The sequence below is a fragment of the Corvus cornix genome, chromosome 4, assembly GCF_000738735.6.
Source record: "Corvus cornix cornix isolate S_Up_H32 chromosome 4, ASM73873v5, whole genome shotgun sequence".
Classification (NCBI taxonomy): domain Eukaryota; kingdom Metazoa; phylum Chordata; class Aves; order Passeriformes; family Corvidae; genus Corvus; species Corvus cornix.
The window spans coordinates 32,462,481-32,480,991 of NC_046334.1; the positions used below are offsets into that span (position 1 = coordinate 32,462,481).

Consider the following 18,511-nt stretch of genomic DNA (forward strand, 5'->3'; position numbering starts at 1 on the left):
ATAACAGGGGGACCATTCTGCTCCCTAACACCATCTGCCAACCCAGGAGTTGTCCTAAGGACAAGCTGTCTTCCCACTAAAAACTGAGGCAAAGAAGGTGTTAAACACTTCCGCCTTCTCCCCATCTGTAGTTACTAAGTTCCCTCCCACATCCAGTGGAGAACAGAGGTTGTTCTTACCCTTCCTTTTACCATTAATATATTTGTAAAAACATTTTTTATTATCCTTCACAAGAGTTGCCAAGTTAAGCTTTAGCTGAGCTTTGGCCTCTCTAATTTTTTTCCCACTGCCCTAGCAACCCCCTTAAATACTTCCTGAGAGACCTGACCCTCCTTCCAAAGATGATACATCCTCTTTTTATTCCTAAGTTCCTTCAAAAGCTCCTTGCCCATCTAGGCTGGACACTTGCCTCATCGACTTACCTTTCGGCACACAGGGATAGTTCGTTCCTGTGCCCTCAAGAGCTCTCTTTTAAAGCGAGCCCACCTTTCCTGGACTCCCTTGTTTTAAGGGCTGCTTCCCAAGGAACTCTCTGAATAAGTCTCCTAAATAGGCCAAAGTGTGCCCCCCAGAAGTCCAGTGTAAAAGTTTTATTGATGTTCCTCCTCATTTCACCAAATATCGAGAACTCTGTAATTTCATGGTCACTATGCCCCAAGCGGCCTTCAACCACCACATCTCCCACCAGCCCATCTCTATTTGCCAACAACAGGTCCAGCATAGTCCCTTCCCTGGTGGGCTCACTCACCAGCTGTGACAAAAAGTTGTCCTTCCCACACTCTAAGAACTTCCTGGACTGCCTCCTTTCTGCTGCATTAAGTTCCCAGCAGATGTCTGGTAGGTTGAAGTTGCCTACAAGAACAAGGGCTGGTGATCCTGAAACATTCTCCAGCTGCTTGTAGAATAACTCGCTCACCTCTTCTTCCTGGCTGGGTGGTCGATAACAGACTCCCAGCAGGACGTCAGCCTTGTTGGCCTTCCCCTTAATTCTCACCCATAGGCATTCAACTTCATCATCATTGATTTCAATACCCATGGAATCAAAAGCCTCCCTAAAATAAAGGGCCACCCCTCCACCTCTTCTCCCTTTCCTGTCTCTTCTAAACAGCTTCTGGCCATCCAGTGCAGTGCTCCAGCTATGTGAGTTGTCCCACCATGTTTCCGTGATGGCAACTATGTCATAGCTTTGCTGTTGTACCATGGCTTCCAGCTCTTCTTACTTGTTACCCATGCTGTGTGCATTGGTATACATGCACTTCAGCTGGGCTGCTGATTTCACCCCTAACTCTGGCTTGCCCCCCTTGGGCCTGCTTCGGGAGAGCCCAGCTGTATCCCCTTCCCCCATCAAACCTAGTTTAAAGCCCTCACATTGAATTCTGCCATTTCATGGGCCAAAAACCTTTTGCCTTTAACAGAGAGATGGAGCCCATTTGGTTCCAGGAGGCCAGGTGCCATAAAAGTTGCTCCGTGGTCAGAGAACCCAAAATTCTGCTGACGACACCAACCCTTGAGCCACTTGCTGATAACGCGGGCTCCCCTATTCCTTTTGTCATTCGTCCCTGCCACCAAGGGGACTGAGCAGAGCACTATCTGTGCTCCTGCCCTATCAACAACTTGACCCAGAGCCCTAAAGTCCCTTTTAATTTCCCTAACACCTCTCTTTTCAATCTCATCACTGCCAACCTGGAGTATCAACAGTGGGTAATAATCAGTGGGCTGAATCAGCCCAGGGAGCCTCTCAGTAATATCCCGTACCTGAACCCCAGGGAGGCAGCAGACCTCTCAGTTGACATATGGGGCCCTCTGTTCCCCTCAGAAGGGAGTCACCTACAACTACCCTTCTTTTTAATGTTAGAGGTGGTGATCTGTCTGACAGATGAAGCGTAATTGGGAGGCCCACTGGTCAGATCATCTGGCTGATCCTCTAGATCCAGGGCCTCCTACCTATTCTGAAGTGGCACCTGGGTAGATGATGGGGGTTGGGAGGAATTTTTATTACCTCCCTGAGTAGGAACCCATTTCCAATCCCCTTCATCCACCAGGTGCCCTCCTATTGCCTGACAGTGGGAGGCATGGGAGTCCTCAGACTTCTGGCACACTTCCCTCAAGGATGGAAGGGCAGAACTCCACCAATCTATTGCCCTCTCACTTTCCCTAATTTTCCTAATTTGAGGATCAAGAGATTATAGTTTAATAGAAAAAGATCCTTAAACACGCATATAAACTAAACTTACACAACAATTGAGAGCTGAACTTCAGTCGTCAGTGTAAAAGGGGGAAAAATAGAGCTAAAGTACAGCAAACCTCAGTTCTATCCTCTTCAGGATGATGCAAAGCCCATTTTTGTGGTTTTAATCTGCCAAGCATGGCATGCTGTTAGTATCTTTATTAGGATAGTTGCTGGGATCCAAAATAATAAACCCATTAAATCAATTCTTATTAGGGATATTTTATAAGGCAGCCATCTAGATCTGTCTTCTCATGGAGGAATGAAGTGTATTCTGACTGGGAAACAGTGAAAAGTTCCTACTTCCCCAGATCATTTTGCCCTGCAGAACCTCATCAACATTCAGCTGAAGATGAATTTGTGTGATTGTAAAGCATGGACAGAAGGTTTCTGACAGACCTTCCTAATGGCTCTCTGGCTTTGAGGTACCCCAGGTAGGTGCAGGGCAACATGCACGGCTCTGTGTAAGCCTCCATTTAGCAGCTTTCCTGGGAGAGAGTAGAGACCACATTCCTCATCAGAGCACCAGCTGTCCACTAGCACATGATGACACTATGAAAAATCCACAAAAGGACATGAAAACCCCAGTAATTTCCCAAGAAACAAACTAACTACCAGACAAAGCACAAAAGGTGTTTCATCAGACCTCAGACTATGCCAGTGTTTAACTGAACATCGCTTGGCTTTGCATACAACTGAGCACTCCCATGTTTCTGCTCTCCCACCACATCCCACCCACCCAAACACTCCCCCAGGAAATGGCACATGCTCCACTGTGCAGCTCTATTTTTACATGCTTTTAAGATCATGCTCCCTGACAGTGCATCACAGCCAAATTATCATTCCCACACAGCTTAATCCCCTCCAATGCTTCCAGGTTATCAGACAGAGAGCACAGATCCCAGTAATAAAAACAACTGTGCTACACAGATACCTGGGAGACAACAAGCCCATGTTTTGTTCAGGGGTTGTCACATCTTTGAACAAGTGAAAAAAATTGCTCTGGACAAGTAAAAAAAAATTTCTCTTACAAGATACATAAATCATACTAGAAGTGATGATAGATTTATTTCTTTTTTAATGCAACAGGTAGAACAGGCTGAATATTGAAAATCTTTAAAGCTTCATTCTAGAACTCCTTATTCCTGGGAAATTATATATCATCATCGCTCATGGTCTGATTGAGGCTACCAGAGGTGTGCAAAGAAACGTATGAAAAAGTAGGAATTTCTTGGGAAAAACTGCTAAACATCCCTGTTTAACTGAAATACAGACAAAAATGATCCACAAGTGCATGTCTGCTCTAGAGCCAGCTGCTCACCTCCAAGACAGGAGCATGTAATCACCTAGAGGTTGGGCTGACCAGCAGGGCTGGGGAACTGGATGCCAAGCAGCACTTCCATGTGGCTGGGACCACGGTCACGCCACAGGGCTGCCATGCTCTGTGCAAGAGCTCAGACAGCTGCTGGGGCAGGGTAGTGCAGCTGGGCTGCATCCCTGGAGATGGAGATGGGTGCAGGGAACTTGAAAGCTGGAGGCTCAGCCTGCCAGCTTGTCATGGTTTAGCATAATTTGGGTTTTTAGTTAAAGAGGGCTCCATCAGCCACAGAAGTGATTCTTTTGCAAAGAGGTGCTTACAGCTTCCTCTAGAACCGACAGAACCAATTGGCTGGCTAGTTTGAATATTGGCAACTTTTTAAAGCCACTTAAGAAGCTTGACATGCCTCTGTGATCCACAGTTCAGAACGAACAAACCCTGGAAAAGCTCTCTTGCTGCCGGCTTTCGGACAGGTAACTGGGGGCCTGTGGTGCGCCCCAGGGGGCTGGGCCAGGCCCTGCTCGGCGCGGCCCGGCCGGGTTGGCCACGGCGCAGCTTGGCTGAGATCTCAGCCGCTTCTGCTCGCTGGATACCCAGCGCAGCCCCCTCAGTGCGGCCAGGAGACAGCCACCCCAGAGTCTCGTGGCCCTGTTCCATCCGTGGCCCTGCTCTGTGCAGGCAGCCCCGCGGCTCGGCCAGCCCCTCCCAGTGCAGCTGCTGAAATAAAACGCTACACCGAAATGAGCTCCGGCCGCCACCCGGCAGAAATTACGTGACCAACAGCAGTAAGAGAATTCCAGCTGCGGGGCCCGGGTGAGATTAACCCTTTTAGTGTTGTAAGTTTCCTCCAGAACAGATGAAGCCTGCAGACATCAATCCTCTCCCAAGTGAAAAGAAATGGACGGGTGAGGGCACATGAAGAAAACACCATAAAGACACCAAATCAGTGAAGAAGCGTAGTGGTTTGGTCCAAAATACTCATTACTGTTTATCTTCTGCGAGATAAGAATTTGGAGAAATGCAAAGCAGGCACCAAACTTCAAAGAATATAAAGAAGTTTATTAACAGACCTAAAAGAAGAAGAAAAAAAAAATTATACCACCTTCAGAACTCTCCTCCTCCCCCCACCTTCCTCCCTTCTTCCACTGGCAATGGAAAAAGAGAACCCTTAAGATGTTCAGTCTGTTTACCACTTCCATAATAACCTTGTTCAGTCCATTTAGAAAGAGAAGTCTCTTCCTGCTCGTGCTATGAAAACATTATCACAACGAGCCAACTGCCCACTTCCAAATATTGTTCAGTCCATTTAGGAAGAGGTCTCTCCGATCGCATGTGAGTCCCTTCCCCCGACTTGCAGCTTTTCCCGCAACTGCTTTCGAGGGTCCACTCTTGAAGTTTTTTTTGGGGGTACAATTTTAAGGTTGAGCCATTCAGGAACAAAAACAGAGGCCCTTCTCCTTCCCTGGGAGCAAAGGGTCCTCCTCATCTTCATTGTTAGGACTATCTCTGGGAGCATCTCTAGGAACTGAGGTTTTCTCCTTTCCCATTTGGAGCAAAAGTCCTCATCTGGTCCATCTCTCTCTGTCCAAACTTCTCATGAAATTACAGCTGCGTCAGCATCTGCCTATCTCAGCGCAGATGCTTTTGCTTACGAGCTGAACACTCCACCCCCCATATCTTCATGAAATTACAACAGGATACTCGGATATATCATAGCTTCACAACAGAATTTCAGCTTTAAGCATCTCCTCTCTCTCTTCCCTCAGGTTTTCAGCTCTTCACAGCAATAAAAGGGTTAATCTCACCTCGGCCTTGCAGCTTTGCAGCTGGAATGTTGAATTTTTCTTATCGCAGTGGAGAGGGGGGAGAGCCGAGCCGCTCCAGCTGCCCACGGCAAGGCAGTGGGGGGGGGTTCCACAGATGGAACAGGTCCATCGACCCAGGATGGCCGTGGCCCGGCCCAGCCTGGCCCAAGCAGGGCCTGGCCGGGCCCGCTGGCCCCCACACGGCCCCACAGCCACCTGTCCCAGCGCCGGAAACGAGAGAGAGCTTGGGGGGGAGTTTGTCTATTCTTAAATGTGGATCACAGAGGCGGTCACAAATTTAAGTGGCTTAAAGAATTGTCCATATTCAAACTGGCCAGCTGATAGGTTCTGTCAGGTCCCAGAGGAAACTGTAAGCACCCCTTAGCAAGGACATCCCTTCTGGGATGATGCTTGCTAACCTATGACAAGAAGGAAGAGCTGAAACCCCACAAGAGGAGAAAGAGGAGATGCTTCAAACCTAGAAGCTGAAACTCTATTGTCAAGCTATGGTGATGGACTACGATACATCAGAGTACCCATTGTAATTTCATAAAAGCATGGGGGGTGGAATGTTCAAACTGCAATTGTGAGCAAAAGTATCTGTGCTGAAACAAGCAAATGTTGAAGTAACTGTGATTTGATGAGAAGCTTGAACATGCAGAGATGAAAGTGATGAGGACCCTTGCTCCCAGGGAAGAAGATGACCTCTGTTCCTAGAGATGAAGATGCTCCCACAGATAAGTGAAGAGAACCTTTGTTTCTGAACAGCTCAACCTTAAAATGGTACCCCATTAGCTCAAGATTGGACCCTCGAAATCAGTTGTGGGAAAAGCTGTAAGTCGAGGGAAGGGACTCTCACATGCCAGCAGAGAACCAACCCGGGCGGCTGTCTCACTGTGACATTGAAGCCATGAGAGAACTGTTTCTTGTGGAGATGTCTCCATAGCATGAGCAAGAGAGACTCCTCTCCCTAAGTGAACTGAAAAAGATTATTATAGAGGTGGTAAACTGACTGAAAAAATCTCAAGGGTTGTCTTTTTACATTGTCAGTGGGAGAAGGGAGAAAGGTGGGGGGAAGAGAAGTGTTCTAAAGGTTTAGTCTGACTCTTACTTTTTTTCTTTCTTTTAGTTCTGTTAATAAACTTCTTTATATTCTTTTAAGTTTTGTGCCTGCTTTGCTTTCTCCTAATTCTTATCTCACAGAAGGAAAATAAGTAAGTAATGGATATTTTGAACCAAACCACTACACTTGGTGTTTCTGCCCAGTTTACGAACTGAACCCACTACACAACTCCAAGTCCTGCAGCTGCTACCGACCTTCCCCCTCAGCCCATGAAACAGGGTTGGGACACTCGGTAGTGAGCACCAACAGAAATCTCTGTGGGCAGTCCCTGAACACATAAACATGGAGCATCTTCCCAAACACAGAAGCAGTTCCCAAACACACAGTGCTCATCTTAGCCTGGTCCTCCAACAAGCTCTTGCTCATCCTGTCTCCCCTACACATCACCTTGTTCAATGCCTCAGCAGAACACAGCTCTGAGGGAACCTGAAGAGCCCAGAGAGAATGAAGCCACTCACAAATCTGGTTACACAGGAGTGAAGCAAATGTGTCCTTGGAAAAAAAATCTCCTTCTGACACATTCTGCCCTTGCTGCTCTGGTGAAAATAACTGCAATACCATAGACAGTAAAGCTGAAACCCAGGAGGACATGTGGGTTTGTCCACCACACCACGTCTTCACTGCCTTTGGTTCTGTTATTTTTTTTTAATTTTTAATCCCTTTGCAAATATTGTGGTGTGAATGGCCACCAGGTCAAATGCTCCAATATGGCAAAAAGGGGACTCTGAGGAAACCCCAGTAGTGACGCAAGTCTCCTCCCTCCACATCCACCAGAAGCAATTGGAGGGAAAAAAAGTCTTTCTGAGCTCTCTGAGCTTTTCAGGCAGGGAGGGCAGAGAACAGCCCAAGGGCAGGGTCACTGATAAAAGCCTCCCTGGAGGACTTCAGCCCCCATCTGTCTCCCTGTCGATATCCAGCTCCTCCCCTCAGCACTCCCTGAGCTCCTGAGAATCCAGCATCCGACACACATTAACCAGCGCAACACAGGGCAGCAGCAGCTTCCCTCCAGCCTGCCACAGCGACGGACACAGCTCTGCTAAGACCACATGGCCACTGCGGGAAAAGTAAGGACATCGCACTTCCCATCTCCCTTTCCCTCCTGGGTGCCCTACTCTTGGCAAAATCCTCTGCAAAAGGCTCAGCCTGCACACCACTCTGCATGCCCTCTTTCCTCCAGCCTTACTCCCCCAGCTCTTCCAAATCCCCGTGAGTTTCACCAGCTTCTGCTTTCAGACAACTGCACGTGTCCATACCTGCCGTAGGTAGTGCGTTCCCCCTCTGTCCTGCCCAGCTGCTCAGGAGACAAAATATGGAATTGTGTTGCTCTGAAAAACACCCTCCTGCTCAATCCTACTCTCTGCTCCTGCTCTGGCAGCAAACGTGGCTCTTCAGTGGTGCCCTCTTCAGCCACTCACCTCCTCCACTCAGCCTTGGCCACGGCAATACCCTTTTCAAGCTGCAAGCTACATTTTGCTGATGTCAAACTGCTTTCAGTTAAACAGGGAAGGGTTTGAGTGATGTCACACGCAAATCAAGCCTTGGTAAAGGGAAAAGAATTATCGAGTTGCCAATCAGATGGGGACAATTCTATAACCACTCTCACTCACCTTCAGACCAGTGTCTTACAAGGCTGACATCAAAGCTCTCCATAGACATTTCCACTAGGTAGGGTCCACAGTCCCGATGAGAGCACAATCTGGCCAGTAACATATGGCGATGTTATGAAAAATCCACAAAAGCTATCACAACCCAATAATTTTCCAAGGCTATACCTGATACTCTTTGGGTGACAAACCACAAATGGGGTTTCCTCAGACCTTAAACTAGGCCAGTGTTTATTCAGCATCACTTGCTTTCAGGTGCAGCTGAGGATGACCAAGTTTGAACACCTGGGGTTCAGGTGATTGCAGGATGACTTCCCCCAATTGTGTGCTAAAGGCAAATGTTCCCATGCAATGTAATCCTCTCGGTTGCTTCCAGGTTATCAGGTGCAGAGCTGCTGTTGCCTGGGCTCCAGGAAAACCACTCTCTGTTGAGGAGGTGGAAGTTGCGCCCCCAAAGGCAGGGGAAGTCCGGATCAAGGTAAAAACACATTTCAATAATTTTTTCTCCCTTGCAGGAGTTGCTCTTCTTGCGGCTGTACCTTGAATACAACTCAGAGATCTGTGTCCACCCATGGGCCTTAACCGTCCAGAGTAGTTCTGTGGAAAATCCTTCCACAAACTGAGATAAACAGAGGCTGTACTATTTCTAAAAACCACCATTTACTCTTTCTTCTCCAAACAGATTGTGGCCACAGGCATCTGTCACACAGATGAACACATTTTGACAGGTTCCTTTCCTAATGTGGAATTCCCAGTTATCCCAGGCCACGAAGGAGGTGGGATTGTGGAAAGCATTGGAGAAGGAGTGACCTCTGTGAAACCAGGTAACCAACACACACTCAAATGCACACCCAGGATTCAGGACTCAAAGCTCTGCCAGGCGCTCAGAAACTTCTCCCTGCTCCTGAGTCAGTGGTTCAAAACCTGACTGCACACTCACTGCACTGGACTCTCATGTCCACTTTCCCAATCTGTTCCTCATGTACACGAGTGGGGCCTAGAGCATTTCATCCTCACAGGGAAAGCAGAGGGTTCATGGTAGGTGTTCCAGTTTGGACAAATTTAGAAATATATCCTCTGAGAGAAGGCACAACCACCCCTCCCCCACCAGGTTCGGGGAAAAAAAATTTTCCTCGAAGGAAAGTGAAGGAAATAAAACTATTTATTTAACAAACACACAGGAAAGGAAAATAATGCTAAATAAAAAAATCTGTCGCTGTGGAAAAAAAACCTGGGAAAGTGTTAGAGTCCTCCCTTTGGTCTACTCGGAGCTGGGGCTTGGCCCAGGGCCAGGTCCTCTGTGCCCGGTGGAAAGTCCTCCCAATGTGCTCTGATGTTAAAGCAATCAAGCAGTCCAGTAGAAAAGGGGAAAAATCCGAAATTCCAGGGAAGGAAAAATTCAACTCTCAGTCTCTCTCCGGAGAAAAAGCAGCTGAACCATTGGCCAAAAAGCTGTTCGGGGAGCAGCAAGCCGGGTGCTTCCTCCCTCCCCTGCCGAAGCTGGGAAAACCAATTGCTATCTGTGTGTGACCTTGAACAAGCTGCAAAATGCTTTGAAAAAGTTTTGCTCAGTTTTTTCCTTCCCCCTCTCAGGCCCAGTTTAGAGGCATAGAAAGGCACAAAAACTAATTTCTGGGCATAGGCAGCGATATGGGATACACACCATAAGGTCACCCCAAGACAGTAGGTTGCTGCCATCAGAAAGCTCAGGAGGGGTGGGTGATTCAACAGGCAATGCCCTTAGGGCCTGCTGAGCAAAAGGCACCTAAGAGAGATCCAATTTCTTGCAGGAGACAAAGTCATCCCACTCTGCGTGCCTCAGTGTGGGAAATGCAGCTTCTGCCTAAATCCCAAATCCAACTTCTGCCAGAAGTGCCAGTGAGTTTGCTTTCCCTTTCCCTACACCTACATGGGATTGACTTCATGAAAAGTCTGAAACCCCCATCAGTGCTTTACACAAAGAAATGTGAATACTTGCATCTCCCCGCAGTATCTCTGAACCACAAAACCTGCTGCCCGACAAGACCAGCCGCTTCTCTTGCAAAGGGAAGCAGATCCACCACTTCATGTGGGTCAGCACCTTTGCAGAATACACCGTGGTCCCAGAGTACTCCGTTGCCAAGATAGATGCTGCAGCACCTCTGGACAAAGTCTGCTTGTTTGGCTGTGGATTTTCCACAGGCTACGGGGCCGCCATCAACACAGCCAAGGTTGGTATTCAGGCGTGTTTAGCACCCCACGGCCACCCTTGCAACCCTATCAATCCTGTGCAAAAGAAACCTTCTCCTCCTCCTCTTGCTCCTCTTCCCACTGGAGACTCACAGGGCCCCATGCTGTGCAGGTAAAACCAGGCTCCACCTGTGCCGTCTTCGGCCTCGGAGGAGTTGGCCTCTCTGTTGTCATGGGCTGCAAGGAGGCTGGAGCTTCCAGCATCATTGCCGTGGACATCAACAAGGACAAGTTTGCCAAGGCCAAAGAGCTGGGAGCCACCGACTGCATCAACCCTCGAGACTTCAAGAAGCCCATCCAGGAGGTGCTCACTGAGATGACCGGGCATGGCGTGGACTATTCCTTTGAGGTCACCGGGCATGCGGACACCATGGTAGGTGACACTTTCAGCACCTGTCCTCCCTCCCACATCATCACAGGCTCCTCTTGGGACACCATGGGAAGTTCCTTGCCTGCTGCCAGCACTGCTGGGCACATCGTTGTGACACAAAACAGTGTACAAGTCTTAAAAGAGGCCCCAGGCTCTCCAGGTCTGCTCCACAAGGGGGGATGTGTTTTCAGATTACCAGGGAGGGGCAGAAGACTGCACAAAAGGAACACTTTCCTAACCAACTCATCAGGGCTCTCTCTAATTCACCTCTCTGTCCCATCAGATTGCTGCCTTGGCTTCCTGCAATATGAGCACTGGCGTCTGTATCATGGTTGGGGTACTGAATTCTGGTTCAGAGATATCCATTGATCCCATGCTTCTGCTGACTGGGCGTACTTGGAAGGGGACTGTGCTGGGAGGTATAAGACTTATGAAAACATTTCAAATATTTCAGCTTTTCTTTTCATGGTGGTTGACAAATCATAGTAAAGAGGGTTTTCAAGTAAAAGACAACTTAAGAGGAGCACTGCATTTCCACCAGATTAAACATTAGCATTACACATGAAAATAAACCTCTGCTTCTTTCACACGGGACCTCACTCATCCAAAAGAGCAGAAAGTCTCTCACAAGGGACTGGCACCAGTCCTGACCCTCACTGTAACACTACCTTACCAAAACAGCCTTTCTCCCATTATTCATGCAGCCGCTTTCTCCTGTTTCTAGGCTGGAAGATGAGAGAATGCCTCCCCAAATTAGTTTCCAGCTATTTGGAGAAGAAATTCAATTCAGACTTGCTGATCACACACACGCTGCCATTCGCTAGAGTGAACGAGGGATTTGAGTTGTTACGTGCAGGCAAAAGGTGAGACCCTGGCCAGCAGGAGCCAGGTTCAGCAAACCTGAACACCTCCTCCTAAAATTCCAACAGGCAGAGCATGCAACACTGGCTTCCCAAAGAGCACCTGAGCCTTTGAGGAAGCAGGGCCTCACAGCTGAGTGTTGGCAAGATCTGCCATAGCCCAGAGGGAAGAGGCCACGTTCAGCACAGGGAACCCTCCTGCTCATGGTTCAGCTCGGCACAGATCCAGTGGCCTTATCCCCTGAGGGGTTCCCCTCAGCAAGGATCTGAAGGCTGCCCCGCTGCTGCACATCTCGTGCAGCTCCGTTAGGAAGAGGCTGGATGACAAAGAAGGTGGCCAGGGGTTCCCAGGCACACCTGCCTGCCCCACTGAGCCTGCTCCTGAGCTGCAGCAAACCCTCCCTTCCCTTCCACTTTTCAGCATCCGCAGTGTCCTGCTCTTCTGAAGGACACAGTTGTGGGAAGCTGAGCAGAGGGACCAGTGCAGCAGATGCTCTCCTGGCCCAGGCCCTTCTCAACCAGCACCTCACCTTGTGGGGCACAAGGAGACAAGAATGAGGAACTCACCTGTGCTGGTGCTGCTGCTGATCCTCCTGTGCCTGGACAAGACCCAGAAGGATGTCTCTCCCAAGAAAACACTTTCACTAATAAAGGTTTTCCATCAAACTCATCCCATGCAGTGCACTCAATCAACAGAGACTCCAGGGCCTTGGGACGATTGGTTGATGGATCAGGAACACAGGAAGTGATTTCCTTGATCCTATCAGTAACAAGCAATTATACTGGGAGGAATAGGCAGATCCATCAGGTCAATGCATGGCTCCGAGGCTGGTGTAAGCAAAAAAATGTTGGGTTTTTTGAATGTGGAATGATCTATTCAATACCTGGTCTACTGACACCTGACAGGATGAGCCTTTCTCAGAAGGGAAAAGGAGTTCTAGCACAGGAGCTAGCAGGGCTATTTGACAGAATTTAGTCTGGAAAGGGGAAAGGGAAAATACAAGGCTGGCCAGTGATGAACAGTGGGATTGTGCACCAAAACTTGAGGAAACGAGCACTAATGGGATCACTCAATCTGCTGCACAAGTCTTGGCTACAAAGTACCACACGTGGAAACATTTCTGTAACAATGAAGGCAGCTTGAGGAACAAACAATGATGACCTGGAAGCTTTTGCCCAGTCCCAGAGACTTGATATCATTGGCATAAGTGAAACCTGGTGGGACAAGTCCTGTCACTGAAGTTGGATGGTTACAGGCTCTCCAGGAGGCAAAGGCAGGGCTGAAGAGGCAGGGGGGTGCCACTATATGTAATAGAATAGGTTGGAATGTATGGAGCTCTCAGTTGGCAAAGGCACAGTTAAAAGCCTCTGGGTGAGAGTCAAGGGGCAAACAAATATTATGTGGATGTCACTGTGGCTGTCACTGCAGACGTATGGACAGGACGATGATGCCAATCAATTATTCTTTGAGTAACTAAGGGAGGCATCCAAGTCCACTGCCCTTGTCCTTATGGGGGACTTCAATTTGCCAGACACTAACTGGGAGCATCACACAGGTGGTACAACCCAGGTCAAAAGACTCCTAAGAAACATGGATGACAGCTTTAGGGAACCAACTCAGAAAGATGCTGTCCTTCCTTGACCTGCTGCTTGTCAACAGAGAGGATCTCGTGCGCACAGTGGCTGGTGGCCGTCTTGGCCCCATCTCAGCTGGGTGAATGCTGCAGCCCCACCCAAAGCCCAGAAGGGAACCCACCCCTGCTGCTGCTCTCTGGTCTTGCTCTCAGGACCACAATGTGTTTTGCTACAATGAAATTATCCCAATGCAAAACCTGTCACTCCAACATCTTTCATTTAAGCAGGAGGATTTCTTATCACTTTGCTTTGCATCATTTTCTCCTAATTTTTCCTGCTTTGATTCACGTTTGTCCTCTTTAGATCCTGATCTTAGACTGGTGGCTTTTCTCATGGTCTAGTTTTGATCTTGGAACAACCTCAGAGAAATTTACAGACTGGAACTGGGAAGAGACATTACATGTGCATTTATGTCCCACCACACAAATGTGGGTGCTAGAGGTGCTATACCTAGGCTGTCAGAAACTACAAAGCAAAATTCCTCCTTACATTGCAGAGTGAAATTCTGTAGGAGATACTACGATCACAGCTGGTCTGGCAGTGAAATTCATTCTGAGCACAAGTTGAGATATTCCATCATTCTGTGATAGCAGGCACTGAAAATCAGCCATTTTTTTTAGAGTCCTGTTCTCTATTTTAACATTTTTTTCCCTCAGCCATTCTCCTTCCTTAGGGTGAACAGAATCAATTGTTCATTTTAACAGACCTTTATCAGTATTTTTGTTACATCTCTGCTATGTGCAATATATCAAGGTGGATCTAACTCTCACTTTCCTTACCTCATTTGCCTCATTCTGCTATCCTTTTCTAGGAGCTACACAATATTTCTGTCCTAATGGAAATCCAAGCAACAGGGCATCTTGTAGAATAGCAAATTATTAGTCCTGCTAACAAATGCAAAGCCACACCTGCTAGGATATGATCTAGTTTGTTCTTCACAGTGGAATGCCAAAATCTTCTCTGAAACAGGTGCCAGTTACACTCTGGACAACTATTTAATGCTGAGCTATTAATAAAGTCATTAAAGCCTGCCTTTGTCTTTTAATTAAAAATTATTGAAGCCTTGGAACTGCTGCAGGCAGGGGAAAAGATAAGATTTGTGCTTAGCCCTCATAAGTGAATTTCAGAGTCTATTCCACAGAGATTTCTGTCAAATATTCTTCCATTTTTCCACCTCTTTGATATAGACAGCAAACAACCCAAACATAAACAGAGGGACAGAAAACTGACTACCAAGATGCAGACAGACACCTTGAGGTCTGTGCCTGTCTGTACAAACATCTGAACATCTGACCTCACAGATCAGCTCTTGAAACTCGTAAAATACATGAATACATACAGCAAGTCAGGATAGAATACATGAATATGTACAGCAAGCCATATTCTAGAACGTAGATAGACAGGATCTGCCATTAAAAAGTTAATCATTAAATCCATGCCTGCTGACATACAAGTTTGATCTTATTTTCTCTCTACTACATGGATAAGAAAAAAAAACAACCACCACCTCATGTCTGAAATATACACAAAGCTGCACAGCGACAGGATGTCAGTATCAACTCCCTGCAACAGGTACATACATTTTGAATGTTTTGCAGAGGTGCCAGCCTTCCGTGGCACTTCACAACTGCAAGCAGGGCAGACAGCAATTCTGAAATCTATGTTGTCTTCACATCAACGGTGGCTGTGCAAGTTTGATGGACTAGAGCATCACATACATGTCTTGAGGAGAAATAGTAGTACACATTGGAAAGATGTTTTTACAACTGTTGTACGGGTTATACACTCAGCAGCGGATACTAGACATGTCCTAAGCACCATGAGATACCAGTACATGTAGCACATTTATGTCCTTCTGTGTGAGATGAAATCATAAGCCATAGGCATGGAATGCTGTCTAGGAAGCAGGTTACAAGAATGAGGCACTCACCTGTGCTGTTGTCTCTGCTGGTCCGCCTGTGCCTGGACAAGGCATAGAAGGATGTCTCTCCCAAGAAAACACTTTTACTAACAAAGAGTTTCTGTCAACCTCATCCCATACAGGGCATTCAATCAGCAGAGGTCCCACAGGACAGGAGGTGCTCCCCCTCACCCTACAGGCCCTGCCACCACACCCTTGGTCTCAGCGGTGACCAACAGCCTTTGCCCGTCCACTGCTGCTGCCTCCCACGTTCACCCTCCTCAGTGAGCTGGGCCCTCTCCTCTCTGGCCCCATCTCAGCTGGGTGAGTGCTGCAGCCTCAAGCACAGCCCAGCAGGGAAACCACCCCTGCTGCTCTGAAGTCTATTATATAAAGCAGTAGATAACTTTCTTATTATGATGTAACACTTTACAGCATACATGGATGTGGTTTCATTTTGGCAAACGCTCTTGTACTTTTAATATATTTTCAGCACCAAGTCCCACAGAGTATTACAGTACAACTCTGAAAAATCTTCCCCCAAAGAACAGGATTGTCACTCAAAGATGGTCATTCTGCTAAACAGATCCTTCTTTCAGTGCTGAACTATGATGCCTTTTGACCTCTTTTGAGTGACTTTTATCCCAGCCCACAGCCCTTTGAACCTCTGGATACCCCTCAGCACAATCAGCAATTACACAGAATATCATGAGCACACAAATGAGTTATCAAAGGTAAACAAATCCCATCCTGTCTGCCAATTTTTAGTAACTTCTGCACATATCACTCTGCCATGACATAAAAGTAGTTAGCTATAATTCTCTTAACTACTTTTTAAACATAAGACAATAAAAGTGCCGGTAATGAGTTAACACCAAAATAATTTAATAAATGTTAATTAATTGAGTTCCAGCACTTCCTTGCTAAGAAAACTCTGAGAAGTTCCTTCCAATAAACAATGTTTCCCTAATACTGCATATACATCTGCACAGTCTTAATTTTATACAAGTGACAAGTCTCAAAAAAAGTAATCAATTTGCCAAATATCTGTCTAATAAATATAAACACATAAATGAATCTGTGTGGGATTGGAACAAAAAATAATATTCCTTTTTGGAAAAAATCTAAACCTAGATGAAAAAAAAAATGATGACAATAAAAAACCTCTGCCTACAGTAAATGATAATTTGCACTTTACCAATTATTTTGAACTGTTGCTACGTGGAAAACTGTGTAAGCCCTTCTGAGCACTGAGGAGCTCTCCACTATAACAGGGCCACCTGGTGGTCACCTGTCCCTGCTCTCCAGGCATGCTGCCTGGGATCTCGGAGATCCTCCTGCCCCTTTGACAACAATCACTAACTGGGCAGGACTTCAAATTCAGCAGATAATTAGAGAGCTCCTCAAACTCTGCTTAATTCCTAAAATATCACTTGTTCCGCAGCTGGTCAAATAATTCCATTTGAAAGCAAAGACATTTCTACAAACCAGAAGAAAATGCTGCCAAAGTGCAAAGAAGGAGGTGCCAGCATAAACCTTTCTCCACTTTCGTCTTTCAGATTTCCCTTGCATAGGTAGTTCAATACTAACATATTAAAATCAGCACATATTAGATCAGCTTTTTGTGTTTTATTTGGTTTTCAATGAATGCAGATACCTTAGAATTTAATCACAAAACTCCCCAAATTACTTATTTCCATATCTAAAATACTAAAAATCTTTCAGTATCCCAGCTTCATGTGTCTCTACTACAAAACTGTCATGGTCACTTTCACACTTATTTTGATTACATCAAATTTGTTTTGAAAAGTTATTTTACTCTAGTATACTTTAGAATTATACTAGGATTAATTAGTGAAATTATTCCTAAAGTTTTTCCTGTGGAACTAACCATTTCTTGAATTGCTGGAAAATAATTAAATTTATATTTATGTTTACAAAACCAGAACATTTTAATTACCTAAGAATTATCCAAAGAAATACAAACAAGCTTTGAGCATTTTTGGACATAATCTCAAGCTGCGTCAGGTCAGGTTTTGGTTGGACATTAGGAGGAATTTCTTCACAGAAGGAGTGATTAAACATTGGAATGGATTGCCCAGGGAAGTGGTGGAGCCACCATCTCTGGAGGTGTCTATGGAAAGACTGGAAGTGGCACTCAGTGCCATGATCTGGTTACACATGGTGGTGTTCGGTCAAAGCTTGGACTCAACGATCGGGGAGGTCTTTTCCAACCTAATTGATTCTGTGATTCTGAATTAAAACAATTCTGATTTTTTAAATGTTTCTATTTTTAACCAGCTATATTTATACTTTATAAAAATTAATTGATGCTAACTTGAAGAATGACGAGATTTTCTAGCTTTTTTTTATGCTAAGCAAGTATTATCCTCCAGTACTTCACAGGAAAATGTGGGAAACTTAAATCAGAATTCAAAAGGATGGTTTTGAGAGCAATGCCCCACAAAAAGAGGGTTATACTCAAGCATCCACTGCTGTAACTAGTGCATAGGTTATCCCAGCTTTAACAGGGTTGCTCTAATGAAATATTTCTATCAAAACTACTGCTTTTATTTGGAAAAGTTATAGTATTAATAGGAGGAAAATTACCTGTGAGTCAATCTAGGATCATATTTGCTTGGAGAAAACAAACCAGGAAACATTTGTATGAATGCATTTCAGTTTTGCCTCTGGGTAGACTCGTCAGTCTGCTCCAGCATCCCTGTGCCTTGCCAATCTGTTCACCAGCGTGTGAGGTTGCAGCCAGCAGTTCCAGTGCCAAACCACCAGCTCCTCATTCTGATGGAGGCACACAGCCAGCTTCTGTCACTGGCACTCAGGCTGCTTCAGGATGGGCACCCTGGCAGATCACTCGCATCTTCATTCAGCATACACTGCCTGCCAAGCTTGCAAGTGATTTCTTGCCCCACACTTGTGCTTCGAAGTTAAACTAAGGTACAGAAAAATGCTCACTAAAAAACTAATGCCTCCAGGGTAGGCACAATAGTACAATTAAAAAAAAAAAAAAAAAAAAAGGTAATACAGATCCCTAGTTGTTTTGGACTTTGTCTCCCCTCACATGCTCACAGTGCTTCCAAGCTCTCCTCTTTTCCCAACCTAAATTGATGTTCCCAATTAACACGTAACACCTGCTAGAACAACACCAAAACCAACCCAATGTAAAATCCAGAGCAGCAATGGAAGTCCTCACCTACAGAACTTATGTACATAAACCTGAAACATGTGACAAAGACTAGATAGCTCAGTCAAGAGCGTGGAGTGGTAACTTGATTTACTTGCATGGTGCTCAGAACAGAAAGAAAGTTGCAAAACCACTTACCATGTCCAGAGGCTTCCAGAAGTACACAGCAACACTGGAGGCAGCATCAGAAAACTTCAAGGGAAGGGAAGATGAAAAAATAAACAATCCCTTTAGTCTC

At 46.2% G+C, this 18,511-nt stretch overlaps 1 protein-coding gene across 1 annotated transcript; it reads left to right on the plus strand.

Annotated features, from left to right (window-relative positions):
• Positions 1-7,346: 7,346 nt before the first annotated feature.
• Positions 7,347-12,206, plus strand: LOC104697081 (alcohol dehydrogenase 1-like). The gene is made up of 9 exons (XM_010411658.3): positions 7,347-7,537; positions 8,454-8,555; positions 8,760-8,901; positions 9,868-9,955; positions 10,068-10,287; positions 10,419-10,679; positions 10,960-11,095; positions 11,401-11,539; positions 11,958-12,206. Exons 1-9 carry the CDS (start codon positions 7,520-7,522, stop codon positions 11,980-11,982), a joined length of 1,131 nt encoding a protein of 376 aa, XP_010409960.1. The 5' UTR covers positions 7,347-7,519; the 3' UTR covers positions 11,983-12,206.
• The last annotated feature ends 6,305 nt before the right edge of the window (positions 12,207-18,511 follow it).